General features: G+C 43.6%; 1 protein-coding gene across 1 annotated transcript in view; it reads right to left on the minus strand.

Moving 5' to 3' along the window:
- Nucleotides 1–18649, minus strand: part of LOC311126259 (ADAMTS-like protein 3) — a gene marked incomplete at both ends in the record, with an annotated part of 36922 nt that overhangs the window by 9179 nt on the left and 9094 nt on the right. Inside the window, 3 exons of the mRNA XM_084200272.1 lie at nucleotides 3966–4040; nucleotides 13294–13420; nucleotides 18277–18513. Of these exons, the coding sequence (XP_084056398.1) occupies nucleotides 3966–4040; nucleotides 13294–13420; nucleotides 18277–18513 (439 nt within the window). The remainder of the gene's footprint in view (nucleotides 1–3965; nucleotides 4041–13293; nucleotides 13421–18276; nucleotides 18514–18649) is intronic.

Here is an 18649-nt window from a genome sequence, read left to right on the forward strand (position 1 = left end):
ATCGATGGAGAGAGAGAGAGGGAGGGTGGGGAGATACACAGAGAGGGAGGGGAGAGAGGGAGGGGAGAGAGAGAGGGAGAGAGAGAGAGAGGGGGGGGAGATAAACAGAGTGAGAGAGGGAGGGGGAGAGAGAGCGAGAGAGAGCGGGGGAGAGAGAAAGGGAGAGGGGGAGACAGACAGAGAGAGGGAGAGATATGGAGGAAGGGGAGAGAGAGCGAGGGAGGGGGAAAGAGAGAGAGAGAGAGAGAGAGAGAGAGAGAGAGAGAGAGAGAGAGAGAGAGAGAGAGAGAGAGAGAGGGTGGAGAGATAAACAGAGTGAGAGAGGGAGGGGGAGAGACACACACAAAGACATAATGAGGTAAATCTGGATTAACAAAATCCATCAGCAGTACCAAGTTCCTAACGTTGTTGATGTAGATCACTAAGAGTGGTTTTGTCTTGTCTGAAACCTGAACACAGATGAAGGTAGTTAAGCTGCTGCAGTGACGTCTAACCTTCAGCTCAGAGAGTTAACACTGTTTGCTGTGTGTGTGTGTGTGTGTGTGTGTGTGTGTGTGTGTGTGTGTGTTTGTGTGTGTTTCTGCATGCGCTCACACACATGCTCAGCTCATGATCTCATGGTGCAGAAAGTATCTCATGATTCCCACCTACAGTACCAGTCAAAAGTTTGGACACACCTACTCATTCCAGGGTTTTTCTGTATTTGTACTATTTTCTACATTGTATAATAATAACACATTTGGAATCATGTAGTAACCAAAAAAGTGTTAAACAAATCAAACAATATTTTATATTTGAGATTCTTCAAATAACCACACTTTGCCTTGATGACAGCTTTGCACACTCTTGGCATTCTCTCAACCAGCTTCATGAGGTAGTCACCTGGAATGCATTTCAATTAACAGGTGGGCCTTCTTAAAAGTTAATTTGTGGAATTTCTTTCCTTCTTAATGCATTTGAGCCAATCAGTTGTGTTGTGACAAGGTAGGGGGGATATACAGAAGATAGCCCTATTTGGTAAAAGACCAAGTCCATATTATGGCAAGAACAGCTCAAATAAGCAAAGAGAAATGACAGTCCATCATTACTTTAAGACATGAAGGTCAGACAATACAAAACATTTCAAGAACAATGAACGTTTCTTCAAGTGCAGTCGCAAAAACCATCAAGCGCTATGATGAAACTGGCTCTCATGAGGACCGCCATAGGAATGGAAGACCCAGAGTTACCTCTGCTGCAGATGATAAGTTCATTAGAGTTACCAGCCTCAGAAATTGCAGCCCAAATAAATGCTTCACAGAGTTCAAGTAACAGACACATCTCAACATCAACTGTTCAGAGGGGACTGTGTGAATCACGCCTTCATGGTCGAATTGCTGCAAAGAAATCACTACTAAAGGACACCAATGAGAAGAGGAGACCTGCTTGGGCCAAGAAACACGAGCAATGGACATTAGACCGGTGGAAATTTGTCCTTTGGTCTGGAGTCCAAATTGGAGATTTATGGTTCCAACCGCCGTGTCTTTGTGAGACGCGTTGTGGGTGAACGGATGATCTCCGCATGTGTATTCCCACCGTAAAGCATGGAGGAGGAGGTGTTATGGTGTGGGGGTGCTTTGCTGGTGACACTGTCTGTGATTTATTTAGAATTCAAGACACACTTAACCAGCATGGCTACCACAGCATTCTGCAGCGATCCCATCTGGTTTGGGCTTAGTGGGACTATAATTTGTCTTTCAACAGGACAATGACCCAAAACACACCTCCAGGCTGTGTAAGGGCTATTTTACCAAGAAGGAGTGTGATGGAGTGCTGCATCAGATGACCTGGCTTCCACAATCCCCTGACCTCAACCCAATTGAGATGGTTTGGGATGAGTCGGACGGCTAAGTGAAGGAAAAGCAGCCAACAAATGCTCACCATATGTGGGAACTCCTTCAAGACTGTTGGAAAAGCATTCCAGGTGAAGCTGGTTGAGAGAATGCCAAGAGTGTGCAAAGCTGTCATCAAGGCAAAGGGTGGCTACTATGAAGAATCTCAAATATAAAATATATTTTGATTTGTTTAACACTTTTTTGGTTACTACATGATTCCATATGTGTTATTTCATAGTTTTGATGTCTTCACTTTTATTCTACAATGCAAAAAATAGTAAAAATAAAGAAAAACCCTTGAATGAGTAGGTATGTCCAAACTTTTGACTGGTAGTGTATACATGAACGGACCAGTGCCCATATTCATAAAGCATATCAGAGTACGCATGCTGGGATCAGTTTTTCCTTTTAGATCATAATGTATAAGATTTATATGGACAGAGGGGACCTGATCCTAGATCAGCACTCTAACTCTGATACGCTTTATGAATATGGGCCCAATACACCAAGGTTAAGATAAAGGTCACGATGCTAACAGTTTAATAGTAAAAAGATTTAACAATGGAGACTTCATTGTCTCCAATGACAGTCATTGATGTGTGACTCTTTGAATGTCTATTGGCCAAACAACTGAGTGGGAGTGGGAGAAAATAAACTGAGAATTTGATAGAGTCATTTTCTCGTAGAGACATAATCATTTTCAGCTGTCCCACGGCACAGCATCGGCCTTTCTTCTTGTCATCCCCCTCTCTCTCTCTTTATTTGTCTTTCTCTAACATATGTGTTTCTCTCACAAAGTATTTTATGAGGGGGAAGATTCAAATGTCTTCCCAAAACAATGTTTTACGTTAGAGATTAATGGAATCACTAACATTTCAACAAACTCTCGATTCGCGTTCAACAAATGTTTCTGGAAAGGCCCAGGCGTGTTTAATGTATTTTCAACATCAATTATACAGTACATCACAGATGAGAATTTGGAATTTCGCAACTTGAAATAATTAACCACAACGTAGCCCTTTGCCATATCATGAAAAGAAGCCATTTGTAAGCCAAATAGACTTTTAAGAAAAGACCACAGGTAAAAATAAGATACCACTTCCCTCAAACCGCTCCTGACAATATTTAGTTTCAGTGGAGTTTGTGAACTTGAAGCTCAGTTCCAGAGGCTTTACATTTCTCAAATCAGCTTTTCCTCTGTTCTCCTTTACTAGGTTTTTTCTCATTTTCTGCTTTTTTACATCACTGTTCTTTTTTCCATTTCCACATCGGCCTCGCTAGTCTCCTGATAGTTGATAAACGATCTGCTAAAGTAATTCGAAGGTCACTCCAAACCCTTGTTTTGAAACATCTGACAAAACACACATCCACTTAAACCTGTGGAGTTCTAGGGGTGTATTATGATGTTGGCCACCAACGAGGCAGCTGGAGTTAGCCATGTCTCCTGTGGAATCAGAGACACGCACACACGCACGCACACGCACACACACACACACTGGCAGCGATCACACACAGGAAACACATCCCATAAATCTGAAATGCATGAGCTCCCAACACAAGCCAACAGAGAGGAGAGAAGGAGAGAACTCTGTCTCTCTCTTTCTCTCTCACTCCCTTCCTCTATTAGCACTGCTTTCTAGAACCTCAATGGAACATTCTGGAATCTCTGAACATTCCTGAATGGCAAAGCATGACGTGTGTGTGTGTTTCTTCGCGCATGTGTGTGCGTGTCTGCGTCTCTACCTGCATGTGTGTGTTTGAGTTTCTACCTGTGTGTGTGTGCGCACACATATCAAAGTGGCCCATAGGTTAAACACATCTATATTTCAGCTGAGCGTTGTCAGTGTGGTATGTGATTCTCAAAGCGCTGGGCAGAGTAAGACATAACGTGATGACTTCCTCTATAAATCACTAGCACTGATCAGCTGCCAGAAGAACATTTGGTAGCCCAGATGTTTAGAGAGAAAGAGAGACCAAGAGAAAGTGTGTGTGGTTGTTTGTGTGTGTGTGTGCGTGTGAATGTGTGTGTGTGTGTGTGTGTGTGTGTGTCTGTACAGGTTGGACAGGCCCCTAGAACAGTGTAAAACTCACCTATGAGGTCGGGTCCTTTGGCGCTGACTCTCAGACTCCTGCTTCCCAAGGGGACTTCCAGCACTGTCTTCACAGCTTTAGGACAAAGGAGATTTTATTTAAACTACTCATCAAATGCCAAAATGTTTCCACAATTCCCCAAATGTCCTCACAATACACAACGATGTCAACACAATACATGAAAGCTCACGTGTCTCCCTCTTGGCTTTCTTCAGATGACGAAGGCCAATGGGCCAACATGTAAGCATTGATAAAGGGAGAAAATAAAAAAAGCTTGTATGTGATACGAGCAAGAGCAGTGTGCAGGTTTCTTTTTCTTTTTAGGGTAAACAAATGAAGCGATCTAAAACATTTCCTGTTCTTAATATCGAGCTGGCATGACTGTTTCCTCCCTGTTTTAGTTGATTTGTATACTGAACTCCTTTTGGCTTCAGATCTCACCACGAACATGAACCTCAGTAAATAAAGTTGGGGCCTGTCCTAAATGGCACCCTATTCCCTATATAGTGCACTACCTTTGACAGGGGCCCAATAGGGCTCTGGTCAAAAGTATTGCCCTATGTAGGGAATAGGGTGCCATTTGGGACACAGCCGGAATGTAGGAGTTCTACTTCAGTTGTCAGATCATACTGACCTTCAGTGTCTTATCAACGAAGGGGGTTGGTGAGACCACTTAAGCATACAGTCGATGTAAAAAAAACACTATGACAACGAATTTTATGAGGTCAAATAGCACTGTGTCGAAACAATTTAGTTTCAAAGTGGAATTAAATAATGTATCTGTAATGTATCTAGAGTCACAGGGTTGAAAAACCTGGAGTAACTGTTGGACAGTAAAAGCATTGTCAGAATTTGAGTCCCAAATGACACCCTAAGGGCCCTGGTCAAAAGCAGTGTACTATTTATAGGAATGGGGTACCATTTGGGACGCAGACAAAGACTGTGATAAGGAATGTTCTTCCAAGGAGCAACATGGAATCTATGAGCTCACAAACCAGGGAGGAAAAATGATAACCCATATTTCTCCTTCCGCAGTCCACAGTCTGCAACAATGTGCCAATTCTAAATGTGTTAATGTGAAAACAGAAGAACAACAACATATCTACAGCAGTCAAATATGAGGTCAGGCAAGAAGGGTTTGTGTGTGTGTGTGTGTGTGTGTGTGTGTGTGTGTGTGTGTGTGTGTGTGTGTGTGTATGTGTGTGTGTGTGTGTGTGTGTGTGTGTGTGTCTGTGTGTGTGTGTGTGTGTGTGTGTGTGCACATGCGTGTGTGTGTGTGTATGTGTGTGCGTGTGTGCGTGTGTGTGTGTGTGTGCACATGCGTGTGCGTGTGTGTGTGTATGTGTGTTTGTCCGTGCGTGTGTGTGTGTCACTGGGGCATATCACATTCCACTCACAGCGTTGCTCTGAGGTTTAGTTTTCCAGTGCTGAGTAGAGATAAACCAGGTGATAACATCTGATATCTACTGTAGAAACACCTTGTGACAGTCACGTTAACCCCCTCCAAGCCCACCCAGTTTCTCTATACTGTCAACCTCTCACAGGTACAGTACAAGTGACACAGTGTGTGTGTGTGTCTGTGTGTGTGTGTCTGTGTGTGTGTGTGTGTGTGTGTGAACCTTTCCTCCATGGTTCTTCCCAACTCTTTCTCCATTGTCCTCGACCTCTGTAAGTGCTGTGACCCTCACTAATACTGACGCAGGTTGGCATTTATTGGGATGACTCATGTACAGGAGGCAGCTCTGCAGAGTGGTCACTAAGCCACAAAGTCCTAAAATCTGATTTTAACCATAACCATAACCTTAACTACACTGCTAACTCTAATGCCTAACCCAGCCTTAAATGAAGACCAAAAAGCAAATAGTTGTTTTCATGAATCTTTACGATATAGACAATTTTGACTTTGCATCTAGTCGAAATCGCTTAGTTCTGCCTCCAGAGCAATATTCATGATAATAAACGTCAACCTGCAATAGTGACAGGGGTTAGAAAGGGAATAATTATCGCTAACAGAACACTCCCACTGACTTTGATCCTTATGTATCACACGTTTCAGTAGGGGTAGGAGTGCTGATCTAGGACCAGGTCCCCCCTCTCCATGTAATCTTATTCATTCTGATCTAAAAGGCAAAACTGATCCTAGATCAGCACTCCAACTCTGAGATGCTTGGTGCACACATATAAACCATGCTGTAAACCAATCATTAAATACAGCAGAATATACAGTGCATTCTGAAAGTATTCTGACCCCTCGACAAAGCAAAAACTGTTTTTAGACATTTTTGCAAATTTATAACAAATTAAAAACTGAAATATTACATTTACATAAGTATTCAGACCCTTTACTCAGTACTTTGTTGAACCACCTTTGGCAGCGATTACACCCTCCAGTCTTCTTGGGTATGACGCTACAAGCTTGGCACACCTGTATTTGGGGAGTTTCTCCCATTCTTCTCTGCAGATCCTCTCAAGCTCTGTCAGGTTGGATGGGGAGTGTCACTGCACAGCTATTTTCCGGTCTCACCAGAGATGTTCGATTTGGTTCAAGTCCGGGCTCTGGCTGGGCCACTCAAGGACATTCAGAGACTTGTCCCGAAGCCACTCCTGCGTTGTCTTGGCTGTGTGCTTAGGGTTGTTGTCCTGTTGGAAGGTGAACGTTCACCCGTCTGAGGTCCTGAGCGCTCTGGAGCAGGATTTCATCAAGGATCTCTCTGTACTTTGCTCTGTTCATCTTTGCCTCGATCCTGACTAGTCTCCCAGTCCCTGCCGCTGAAAAACATCCCCATGATGCAGCCACCACCATGCTTCACCGTAGGGATGGTGCCAGGTTTCCTCCAGGTGTGACGCTTAGCATTCAGGCCAAAGAGTTCAATCTTAGAGTCATCAGACCAGAGAATCTTGTTTCTCAGGGTCTGAGAATCCTTTAGGTGCCTTTTGGCAAACTCCAAGCGGTCTGTCATGTGCCTTTTACTGAGGAGTGGCTTCCGTTTGGCCACTCTACCATAAAGGCTTGATTGGTAGAGTGCTGCAGAGATGGGTGTCCTTCTGGAAGGTTCTCCCATCTCCACAGAGGAACTCTGGAGCTCTGTCAGAGTGACCATAGGGTTCTTGGTCACCTCCCTGACCAAGGCCCTTCTCCCCCGATTGCTCAGTTTGGCCAGGCGGTCAGCTCTAGGAAGAGTATTGGTGGTTCCAAACTTCTTCCATTTAAGAATGACGGAGGACACTGTGTTCTTGGGGACCTTCAATGCTGCAGAATTTTTTTGGTACCCATCCCCAGATCTGTGCCTCGACACAATCCTGTCTCAGAGCTCTACAGACAATTCCTTTGACCTCATGGCTTGGTTTTTGCTCTGACATGCACTGTCAACTGTGGGATCTTATATAGACAGGTGTGTACCTTTCCAAATCATGTCCAATCAATTGAATTTACCACAGGCTGACTCCAATCAAGTTGTAGAAGGATGATCAATGGAAACAGGATGCACCTGAGCTCAATTTCGAGTCTCATAGCAAAGGGTCTGAATACTTATGTAAATAAGGTATTTCTGTTTTTTATTTGTAATAAATGTGCAACAATTTCTAAAAACCTGTTTTCACTTTGTCAGTATGGGGTATTGTGTGTAGATTGATGAAGAACAATGTGACTGTATGTGGAAAAAGGAAGGGGTCTGAATAATGTCCGAATGCACTGTATGTTTTAGTGCGCTGCAGTGAAGTAGTAATGACCACATCCACGTCTCCTAAAATGTCACTGTGTTTTATGTCATGTACTGCTAAAAATATCCAAACTCACACACATGCAGACAGATACAAAAACATACGCAAACACACACACACACACACACACACACACACACACACACACACACACACACACACACACACACACACACACACACACACACACACACACACACACCACCTCAATATCCAACCTGATAAGTGTAAGATAGACCTCTTTCATTTCAGTAGGACCCGTGCTAAATGTGTTCCCCTGCTAAAGTGCTGCCTTTTCAGACACTTACCTTTTTCATACTACACGTTGTTCTCCAAGCCTGTGGCTGAGAGGGGCGAGTCTTTTGTTCTAACGAGGCGAGAGGTTTATAGAGAACTGCTAATGCTATTTTCCGCTGTTTGAGAAAGCTACTTTTCCCTCTTGCAGCACTAGATCTGCATCCCAAATGGCACCCTATTCCCTACATAGTGCAATACTATTGACCAAATCCCTATGGGCCCTGGTCAAAGGTAGTGCACTATATAGGGAATAGGGTGCTATTTGGGACGCATAACTGGGACACTCCTTTTAACAATTAAGCCCTGATGGACTCCCACCAAAGTCCTTAAAATAATGATATATGGAAAGAGAATTGGTAAGTCTAAAATTGTATGACGGTAAGGAAATAAAGTCCATTCCAGTTTTTCAGAGTTTCTTCAATTGTCTGAAATGAATAATCCCAAATAAATGAGGGAACAGTGAAACATGGATGTACTCTGTTATAAGCTTGGTTTAGACTAATCTTTCATCGACTCACCGATACAATGGAGTAATTCTGGCACTAGCGCTTTGGCTTTAAGCATATTCCAGACACAATGACTGATACACACCATTCACAATCATAAATGAAGGATCACAATAAACTAACGTGCTATGTGATGCTTTCTTTCTCTGTGTTTGTGTGTGTGTGTGTGTGTCACTGGGGCATATCACATTCCACTCAGACTCATAACGTTGCTCTGAAGTTTTGTTTTCCAGTGCTGAGTAGAGATAAACCAAAATCTGAAAGGAAAATGAAATCAATGGCCGAATCAGACTGGAAACGCTCTCTGCATATTTCTATATTTTCCTTTGGTTGGGAATGCTGATGCAGTGAGTGTGCAGAGTGAGCTGTGAGGAATGAAGCAGAACTGCCAGCTCCTCATTAGCAGCTTTTACAGTAGATTAATAAAGAGGAGAGAGAATGACTATCCCGAGCCCAGGGCCCAGACACACACACGCATGCTCGCAAATACACTCACACGTATGCATGCATACATGCATACACTCTTGCACGCAAGTTCACAAGCACGTGCGCACGCGAGCCCACACACACACCTACACACACACACACACCTACACACACACACACCTACACACACCTACACACACACACACAGGCCAAGAGTGCTTAGCCCCGGGTGCCCTGGACCATCATCCAGAAAAATAAGGGCCTGTAGCGCCCAAACTACTACAGAGGTAGAGGAAGCTAATGGGGAGAGAGATGGAGGGGGTAGAGAGAGAAGAGAAAATATAAGGAAAAAGGAAAGGTGGAGAAGGAGAGATAGATGGAGAGAGAGAGACAAAGCAAGACAAAGAAAAAGAGGGAGACGAGAGAGAGAGAGAGAGAGAGAGAGAGAGAGAGAGAGAGAGAGAGAGAGAGAGAGAGAGAGAGAGAGAGAGGAGAGAGAGAGAGAGAGAGAGAGAGAGATGGAGTATAAAAAGAGTGAGTAGAGAAATAAATGGAGAAGCAGGAGAGGCTCCTCAACAATCTGATTACCGTCAGAGTGCTCTGCTCTCCTCTGCCAGCTTCTCAATGGGACCTGGAGGTAGCCTACATATCATTGCGACCCACTGTGAATTATTGGCGAGACGCTCTTTATTAGAGAGAACATAACGCGCTTGGATTGAGTTACCCTGAGATTCGGTCAAACAACCTCTTAAAAGGAACAAGCATGATGCTGTGAAAACGTCTAACTCTGCCCGTCGAAACAAAAGTCCCAGTACTTCTTTGTCGGGAACTCGGACTCCAACTGTTTGAGCGCTTTGTTCCGAGCGAGGGGGAATTCTTGGAAGAGGAGAAGTGACTTAAGTGCGACTGGCAGACCCGGGCAGAGCGAATGCTGACGACTGACGCTGTCCAACAACAATATAAATGTCTCTTTCCACTGTATAAGGCTCAGCTTCGTCCCTATTAGTGGGCAGCTACAAAGACAGCCTTGTGCTGGTATTAGGAGAACAGAAGGCTTCTAGACAATATAGACATATGTATTTACTGTGGCTCATGGTAATAATAATAATATGATATATGGACAGTTATGGCTGGGGTTTGACATGATGAAACAAAACTAGGGTTAGGGTCTAGTAATGGTCTAATGGGGTCAACCAGGACCTAGTAATGATCTAATGGGTTAATGGTCTAATGGGGTCAGCCAGGACCTAGTAATGGTCTAATGGGGTCAGCCAGGACCTAGTAATGGTCTAATGGGGTCAGCCAGGACCTAGTAATGGTCTAATGGGGTCAGCCAGGACCTAGTAATGATCTAATGGGGTAATGGTCTAATGGGGTCAGCCAGGGCCTAGTAATGATCTAATGGGGTCAGCCAGGGCCTAGTAATGGTCTAATGGGGTCAGCCAGGGCCTAGTAATGGTCTAATGGGGTCAGCCAGGGCCTAGTAATGATCTAATGGGGTCAGCCAGGGCCTAGTAATGGTCTAATGGGGTCAGCCAGGACCTAGTAATGGTCTAATGGGGTCAGCCAGGACCTAGTAATGGTCTAATTATTTTTGGTCAGGTCACATGGTCAGGAAAACTACTAGCCCTAATAATGTATTGGGTACCAATCTTAAAATAGCTAGAAAACTACTAACCCTAATATGGGTATCTAAAATAGATAGAAATGTTATTTTGAGGTCAACTGGAAATACTATGCTGAGGATTCATAGAATGCAGTGTTTTCCCTCCTAAATGTGCTGAATAATCCTAGGCATCTACAGCTGTACTGTACAGTACATACCCAATGTTACTGTTAGTTCAACTAAATGTACAGTACAAACCCAATGTCACTGTTAGTTCAACTAAATGTACAGCACAAACCCAATGTCACTGTTAGTTCAACTAAATGTACAGTACAAACCCAATGTCACTGTTAGTTCAACTAAATGTACAGTACAAACCCAATGTCACTGTTAGTTCAACTAAATGTACAGTACAAACCCAATGTCACTGTTAGTTCAACTAAATGTACAGTACAAACCCAATGTCACCGTTAGTTCAACTAAATGTACAGCACAAACCCAATGTCACCATTAGTTCAACTACTTTGAGCTCATACAGCCACATCCCAATACTACAGTAGGTTCTGGGGTTTTCCAATTAGCTGGCAAAGTGAGTTAACCTTGGATTATAGTTGAGTCAGACACTACACTACTGCTTGACCAAACGCCCGTTGGCCAGTACTATAGGTATGTGACAGATACTGTAAACACCCACCAACAATTAAAAGACAGATCTAAATATTTACATGGTTACTTGATGTTATTTCTAATATGAATGTTTTTTGAGGGAGCGAGCCATGTTCATTTCCACTCTCCAGCGCATGTCAAAACAAGTTAATTTGAGGAATTTTATACAATACCTCAGCTTGAAGGCCAATAAATTCAGTATGCAAATACGTTTGGTGCCAATGTCTACTCAATTAACCTTTAAAGACGTGTGGAAATGCTAAAATGTACTGGAAATAGCCAAGAGCATCTTAACAAAATTCTAGTTTGTCAGATGTTTTTTACACCTCAAAAGTAGTCTAATGTTGAGATGTTCCATGCCATCTATTGTGTAGATCCAGCTATATGCCTAATTCCAAAATGAATGGAAACCTTTTCAAAGTTTGATTTCTCCAAGACCTAAAATACTCCTGTAGTGTATTCCATGAAGCTGACAACAATAGCCAACAATTTACCAGGAAAAGGCCGACCTTCAAGTCAACATTTCTCAACTCTTTCAAACATGGATCGCAGTCCTGTACAGTAAACCAGTGCTTGGCAGACTGGAACGTAATAACTACATTTAATTGAATTCACAAACCACACATTTTTCTAGTAAAAACATTGCCATTTTGCATGGTATTTAATGTCCCTAACCACCTCCAAGCAAACAAGAATGCAGTTATCACGTCAGAAAAAACATAATAGTGACAGCCAAAATGCAGTCATGATTTTAATCTCCACACAAAGTTTTACGAAAAGCCCACACTAAAAAATCAGCCTCTATTTTGAAGCTTACATTGGAAAGCTCCATCTGTGGACAGCCTAAGCCAGATGGCATAGTAGTATACCAGCTTTGATAAATAAACTCTGTGGGCCATAACACTTATCCAGACCAGACCTGGGACAGAACACTAACCCAGACCAGACCTGGGACAGAACACTAACCCAGACCAGACCTGGGACAGAACACTAACCCAGACCAGACCTGGGACAGAACACTAACCCAGACCAGATCTGGGACAGAACACTAACCCAAACCAGACCTGGGACAGAACACTAACCCAGACCAGACCTAGGACAGAACACTAACCCAGACCAGACCTGGGACAGAACACTAACCCAGACCAGACCTGGGACAGAACACTATCCCAGACCAGACCTGGGACAGAACACTAACCCAGACCAGATCTGGGACAGAACACTAACCCAGACCAGACCTGAGACAGAACACTAACCCAGACCAGACCTGAGACAGAACACTAACCCAAACCAGACCTGGGACAGAACACTAACCCAGACCAGACCTGAGACAGAACACTAACCCAGGCCAGACCTGAGACAGAACACTAACCCAGACCAGACCTGAGACAGAACACTAACCCAAACCAGACCTGGGACAGAACACTAACCCAGACCAGACCTGAGACAGAACACTAACCCAGGCCAGACCTGAGACAGAACACTAACCCAGGCCAGACCTGGGACAGAACACTAACCCAGACCAGACCTGGGACAGAACACTAACCCAGACCAGACCTGGGACAGAACACTAACCCAGACCAGACCTGGGACAGAACACTAACCCAGACCAGACCTGAGACAGAACACTAACCCAGACCAGACCTGGGACAGGGCTCAGGACTTGAAGGATTGAGGTACAGTACCAACACCTGACAAGTGGGGAGAGATATTTTGAGAGGACCGTAAGGGACATGGGATGGACTGGTGTATTTCCACAAGGGTTTGCAAACCTTGTTGGGGGGCGATACTATATTTAGGGCCAGAGAAAAAAGGGAGCATTGTGAACCTTGTTGGTGAGGGATATTTACATGGGCTTGGGAGAAGATGAGAGTTAAGGAGACCAGAGTGTATTTTCACAGCAGTTGTAAACCTCGTTGGGGGAGAGCGATGAAGAGAGATTATATTTACCTATGGCCACAAGGGAGCGAGACGATAATGTATTTTCAACAGAGAGTGTGTTCACAACCTCTGTGTGTAAAGATATTGATATAGCGCAGAAGTATGGTCATCTTAGAGAGGGAAGAGTGTATTTTTTCAGGCGTTGCCGAACTTGTTGTGTACCTACGTTCTTCCGGTGAGACGTGAGGCAGCGCCTGGCCCCGGACCAGCCGACACGTAGAACCGTCGCCGGCACACACACCGCAGTTGTCTTCCCTGGCACCGCTGCCCAGCTGTCTGTCACATCCCACCTCCTGCCAACACAAATATGGAGAGAGAGAGGTGAGAAAGAAAGAGGGATAGAGTGAGGGGTTGAGGGAGGTAAGGGACGGAGGTGGAGGGACAGAGGGTGGAGGGTGGTTAGAAGAGAGGTAGAGGGAACCCCCCTCCCTGCCGCCCACACACACACACATGTGCTTCTCCTTTCAGGAATTCAGTTTATTTTCCCAGCTCAACGCTCCATCCATGCTCTCGTGATCATTAATACATATACATTGGAAGGTAGAGGACTGGTCCCATTCTGTCACGTGTTAAACCCAGTCTGCCTACTGTCTGTTCTATCCCTTACAGCCTGCTATGCCATCTTCTCATTGCTACTGGACCCTTGACTTGCCTTTCAGATTCACCTCAGCGTGTGACCAAGTCTTTTGAATTGTATTTTGACCCCTCTAGATGGACAAAACAGTAGTTGTAGCCACAGCCCAGAATTAGACACCCAGTTAGAATTGGTTGTGACTCAGAACTAGGTAGACTACTGTACAGTGCCTATGTTTGAAGGTTGTGTGATGGATTTCAGATAGCAGTGAAGTGTCTACCAGCTGTGTGGACGGTCTATGGAAGGACCAGCTCATATGAAACCCCTGTATGTTTTCCTTGCATGACAGAGAGAGAGAAAGAGAGAGAGAGAGAGAGAGAGAGAGAGAGAGAGAGAGAGAGAGAGAGAGAGAGAGAGAGAGAGAGAGAGAGAGAGTAATGTATGTCAATAAAGCAATTTGAATTTGAGTTCAAAAGAGAGATCAGTCACCACTGTAGGCCATATTGACATCTATAAATTCATTTATTCTTTTTATTTGACTATTTTAAAAGTACATATAAAATTGTTCCATCATTATATTGATATATTGCATTACCCACCTCTCGAATATCAAGTTAAACATTTCTCAGCATGAAGGAAAACGCTACATAAACTCAATCCATCATCTTCATTATTATACAGTCTGTGTGTCTATCCCATTAGGTCTGCGAGAGCTGAATATCAACCTGTCTCTTTCTATTGCATTTAAACCTTTCTGTAACGTTGCTACAGCCAAAGTGGTAGACATTTGCTGAGAGAGTGTTTAAATGCAGAGCTTGCTCTCTGAACATCATTGCATAAACATTGTTCAATGACCTGGGTCCAGAAACCTAAGATTGGGGTTTTTGTGCAGAATGAACATTATTTCCCTTGAGGAAAGAAAAGGTCCGGGTTGTTGTTGTTTTTTTTGTTGTGGTGTCCTGTCCTGTATTTTTTGTTATTTAATTTTTTTGTTATGAACAATCTATTCATATTTTTGGAGGAACAAATAGTCTGTTTAGGCCGTTCTTCAAAGATCCTCAAACTTTCCAAAACAAGCACCATGTGGCCATGCCATACATCTGTTTGAAATAAGTGATATGCAAAGCAAAAATAATAATAATCCCTTTTTATCTGAAATGGCAATCACTAGTATAAATGAATCATAATATAATCATATTATGTGTAAGCTATGATGCCAAGGCAGCGACCCCAGCGCTGTCTGCTGGCGGTGTGTGTATCCATCTGTCAGTGTTGTTAACACAGGAGGCTTCATTGTGTTTATGCTTCATCGTTTTTTTGAATGCATTAAACGTTGTTTCCTACTGGAGCGGCTTTATATTAATTTTCAACTGTCAAATAAACTCAATCAATAAATAAATTAATAAAGAATGTATCATCTACATAAGAAACGCTCCCAAGTCTCAACAAGTGCTAAAATAATCAAATAAAGTGAATGTGTTAGTTAACTATTACTTTTCTGGCTTACTTAGTAACCAGCCTGGCTGGATCCTGTATGTGTTAATCTATCTTTGTTGTTAACCCAATACAGTGATCTGATTTCTATATAAGAAATGCTGCCAAACCATAAACTCAAAGCGCTGTCTATTTATAAAGAATATATATATGTGTTAGCGTACTATCATGGCTTACTGGCTGTGGGAATTGAGTGATCTGTGTCAGTTTTTAGCCAAGGAGAGGTAAAGAACCATCTACATAAGCTCAATCAATCAATCACATTTAATTTATAAAGGCCTTTTCTAAGGGTCACTAACTCAAAGCGCTCTCTCACTCTTTGATAATACAACAACACCATAAAGTAAATGTTCACGAGTGTTTCTGGCTGTGGAGTGTCCATTATGTCTTGATCTGTCTGTCAGTGTTGTTAGCCCAGTACAGGAATGTACCATCTATATGAGGCATAATGCCACAGCTCAACGTCAGAGTCTTTGAAAACACTCAGTTTAGACAGGGCTTTCCCCATCGGTTCCTCAAGGACCGCAGCCACAGCACATTTGGTTCTATTCCAGCACCAGCACACCTGATTCAACTGGTCAGCTAATTGCCAAACCTTTAAGTTGTGGAATAACATGCAGCTGTTGGGGGTCCATGAGGAACAGCTTGGGATATATTGGTTTAGAGCAGGTGTGTCAAGCTCATTTTGCCCCGAGGGCCATATTCGGTCTTCACCAAAGTCCGGAGGGCCACATTGAAAATGGGTTATGTTTCTTTGCCCTCTGGTTTAGAGGATGAGGCGTGGGGTATGGGGGAATAAACTCACATGTTTTACATGGTATCCTACACTGATCCAATCAAATCAAATTGTATTTGCCACATGCGCCGAATACAACAGGTGTAGACCTTACAGTGAAATGCTTACTTACAAGCCCTTAACCAACAACGCAGTTTTAAGAAAAAAATAGATAAGTAACATTTTTTTATAGCAAATAATTAAAGAGCAGCAGTAAAGTAAGATAACAGTAGGGAGGCTATATACGGGGGGTCCCGGTACAGAGTCAATGTGCGGGGACACTGTATATGTAATGTTGTATTAAACTGCATAACTTTCTTGAAATGGTGAAGAACAGAGTTTGTGCTCCAGATGCTGTGGGAATGGCAGCCAGCATAACAAACCAAACATGGCTTACCTGACCAGTAGTCCCAGTAAACACAAACACTCCTTATACCCATTATATGCACACCCCTTATAGGGCAGAAGCCATGAAGTACCGTGCAGAGCTATTTGACTTCAAGCACAGAGCATGGTCAGAGAAAGCCTGATCTTGATATCGCAGCTCCTTGTCACAAACACGCACGAACACACACACACACACTTCACTTCACTTGAGAATGTCTATGGATAGTATAACATGAAGGTTCTATTTGGGTTGAACAAGTACTTTGTCATGGTTCCATGAAGACAGCGTCTTATTGTAGCTTGCTTACATACAGGATACTTAGAGAAGTATCAGTAACAAGATAATGCCTTGTGGGACTAAATAATGTCCCTCGTTCCCTGTTAAGCTATCATGGCCTGGCACTGTATAAGTGTACTTTTAAGGATTTGCATAAAGAGGGTCTATTTCCTTAATGGATGAAGTGGATATGTGAATTTCCTCTTGGCTAGACACACAACAGTGTGCATTCCTCTCTGGACTAGAACTGCTATAGGTCCCAAATATCACTCTATTCCCTATGATATAGTGCAGTGCATTTGACTAGAGCACATACCTCCTGCATCTCTCTTTCTCTCTCTCTCTCTCTCTCTCTCTCTCTCTCTCTCTCTCTCTCCTTCCTGTCGTATCTCCTGCATCTCTCTCTCTCTCTCTCTCTCTCTCTCTCTCTCTCTCTCTCTCTCTCTCTCTCTCTCTCTCTCTCTCTCTCTCTCTCTCTCTCTCTCTCTCTCTCTCTCTCTCTCTCTCTCTCTCTCTCTCTCTCTCTCTCTCTCTCTCTCTCTCTCTCTCTCTCTCTCTCTCTCTCTCTCTCTCTGTCGTATCTCCTGCATCTCTCTCTCTCGCTTCTCTCTCTTTTATCTCTCTCTCTCCTTCACCCCGGCATATCTCCTGCATCTCTCTCTCTCTATTTCTCTCTCTCATCTCTCTCTCCTTTCTCCCATCGTACCTCCATCTCTCTCTATTCTCTCTTTCCTTCCTCCTGTCACCCCCTCTCTCTCTCCCTCTCTATTTTTTCTCTACTCTCCCTCCTTCCTCCCTCCAGTTTCTATCTATATTTCTCTCTCTCTTCCTCTCCCCTTCCTCCGGTCATACAGCCTCAGACAGACGTTTTAATCAAAGCACCCTATCCACCGAAGAGGACATATCAACATTGATCATCAGTCTGTGGTTCCTAAAACAACAACGTTCGCCTAAAACTAGAACCCAGAACTTCTGACATGCAACATGGAGAGGATAAATATTTTCCTTGTTTTAAGATTTTTTTTTATGAACTTCCTATTTCTGACATGTGGTTTTAGATTAGTGCTGCTACAGCATGTGGATTCACAAAGTGGAAATACTGTATGATTGTTCAAGAGCAAAGATTATTGAGAAATATTGCAGAAGATCAGAAGTTCTCAGACTGTTTTGCACTGTATAGTTTGGAAAGATTCATGTAGCTTTATGGCCCACAAAGAAAAAACAAATACTTCAAGCTCTGATCCAGTCTTGAGCCATTTTATTGTATCGTATCATATCGTACATCGTGTCCCCTGATCTGTCATTGGCATGGCTGATTAACTTTCTGGAACCAAAATGGCTGCCATGGCATAGTCCAGGTGGGTGACACATTGGTGGTGGATGAGGTGAGTGCTTTGAGCACATGGAAAAGCATATATAAATCCAATCCTTACTATACAATATATTACTATGATATCATCATATCGTAATAATATACGTTTCCCCCTTACTATATAAGCACTTTGATCAGGCACGGGCACAGATAGGGCTTTAGTTCATTTTAAGCACGTGCCCCCTGAATGTGCACGGCCCTGACTGAGCATCTGGAAAAGTGCTTTATAACATCCAATCAAACAATCACTCAGTCAATTTAGTATCTCACCTGACAGATCCCACTGATGCACATGTCCAGGGCGTCGGCTCGGCAACGTGTTCCGTCTAGAACCTTAGGCGCCAGCTCCACCGTTAGGCTCCTCCCCCGGGCCTGGCACCGCAGGGCGCACGCTGCCGAGGGGTCATAGGGCACAGGAACCCACTCGTAGACCATGCCCTGGTGCCTGATGTCATTGTGGGCGGAGCACTGCTGGGCTCGGAAGTCTCCCGACTCGACGGGACAGTCCTGGGGAAGAAGGGAGGGGGGAGGAGAGCAAAGGAACATAGAGAAGGATGAGATGGTCAGGCAGAGGACAGAACAGAAGAGATAACGCTTACATGTGGAAGACCCAACTCTTTACCAACAGCGAGCCTTTACTAAG

This window comes from Coregonus lavaretus (assembly GCF_964263955.1).
Source record: "Coregonus lavaretus genome assembly, contig: HAP1_SCAFFOLD_2517, whole genome shotgun sequence".
NCBI classification, from domain to species: Eukaryota; Metazoa; Chordata; class Actinopteri; order Salmoniformes; family Salmonidae; genus Coregonus; species Coregonus lavaretus.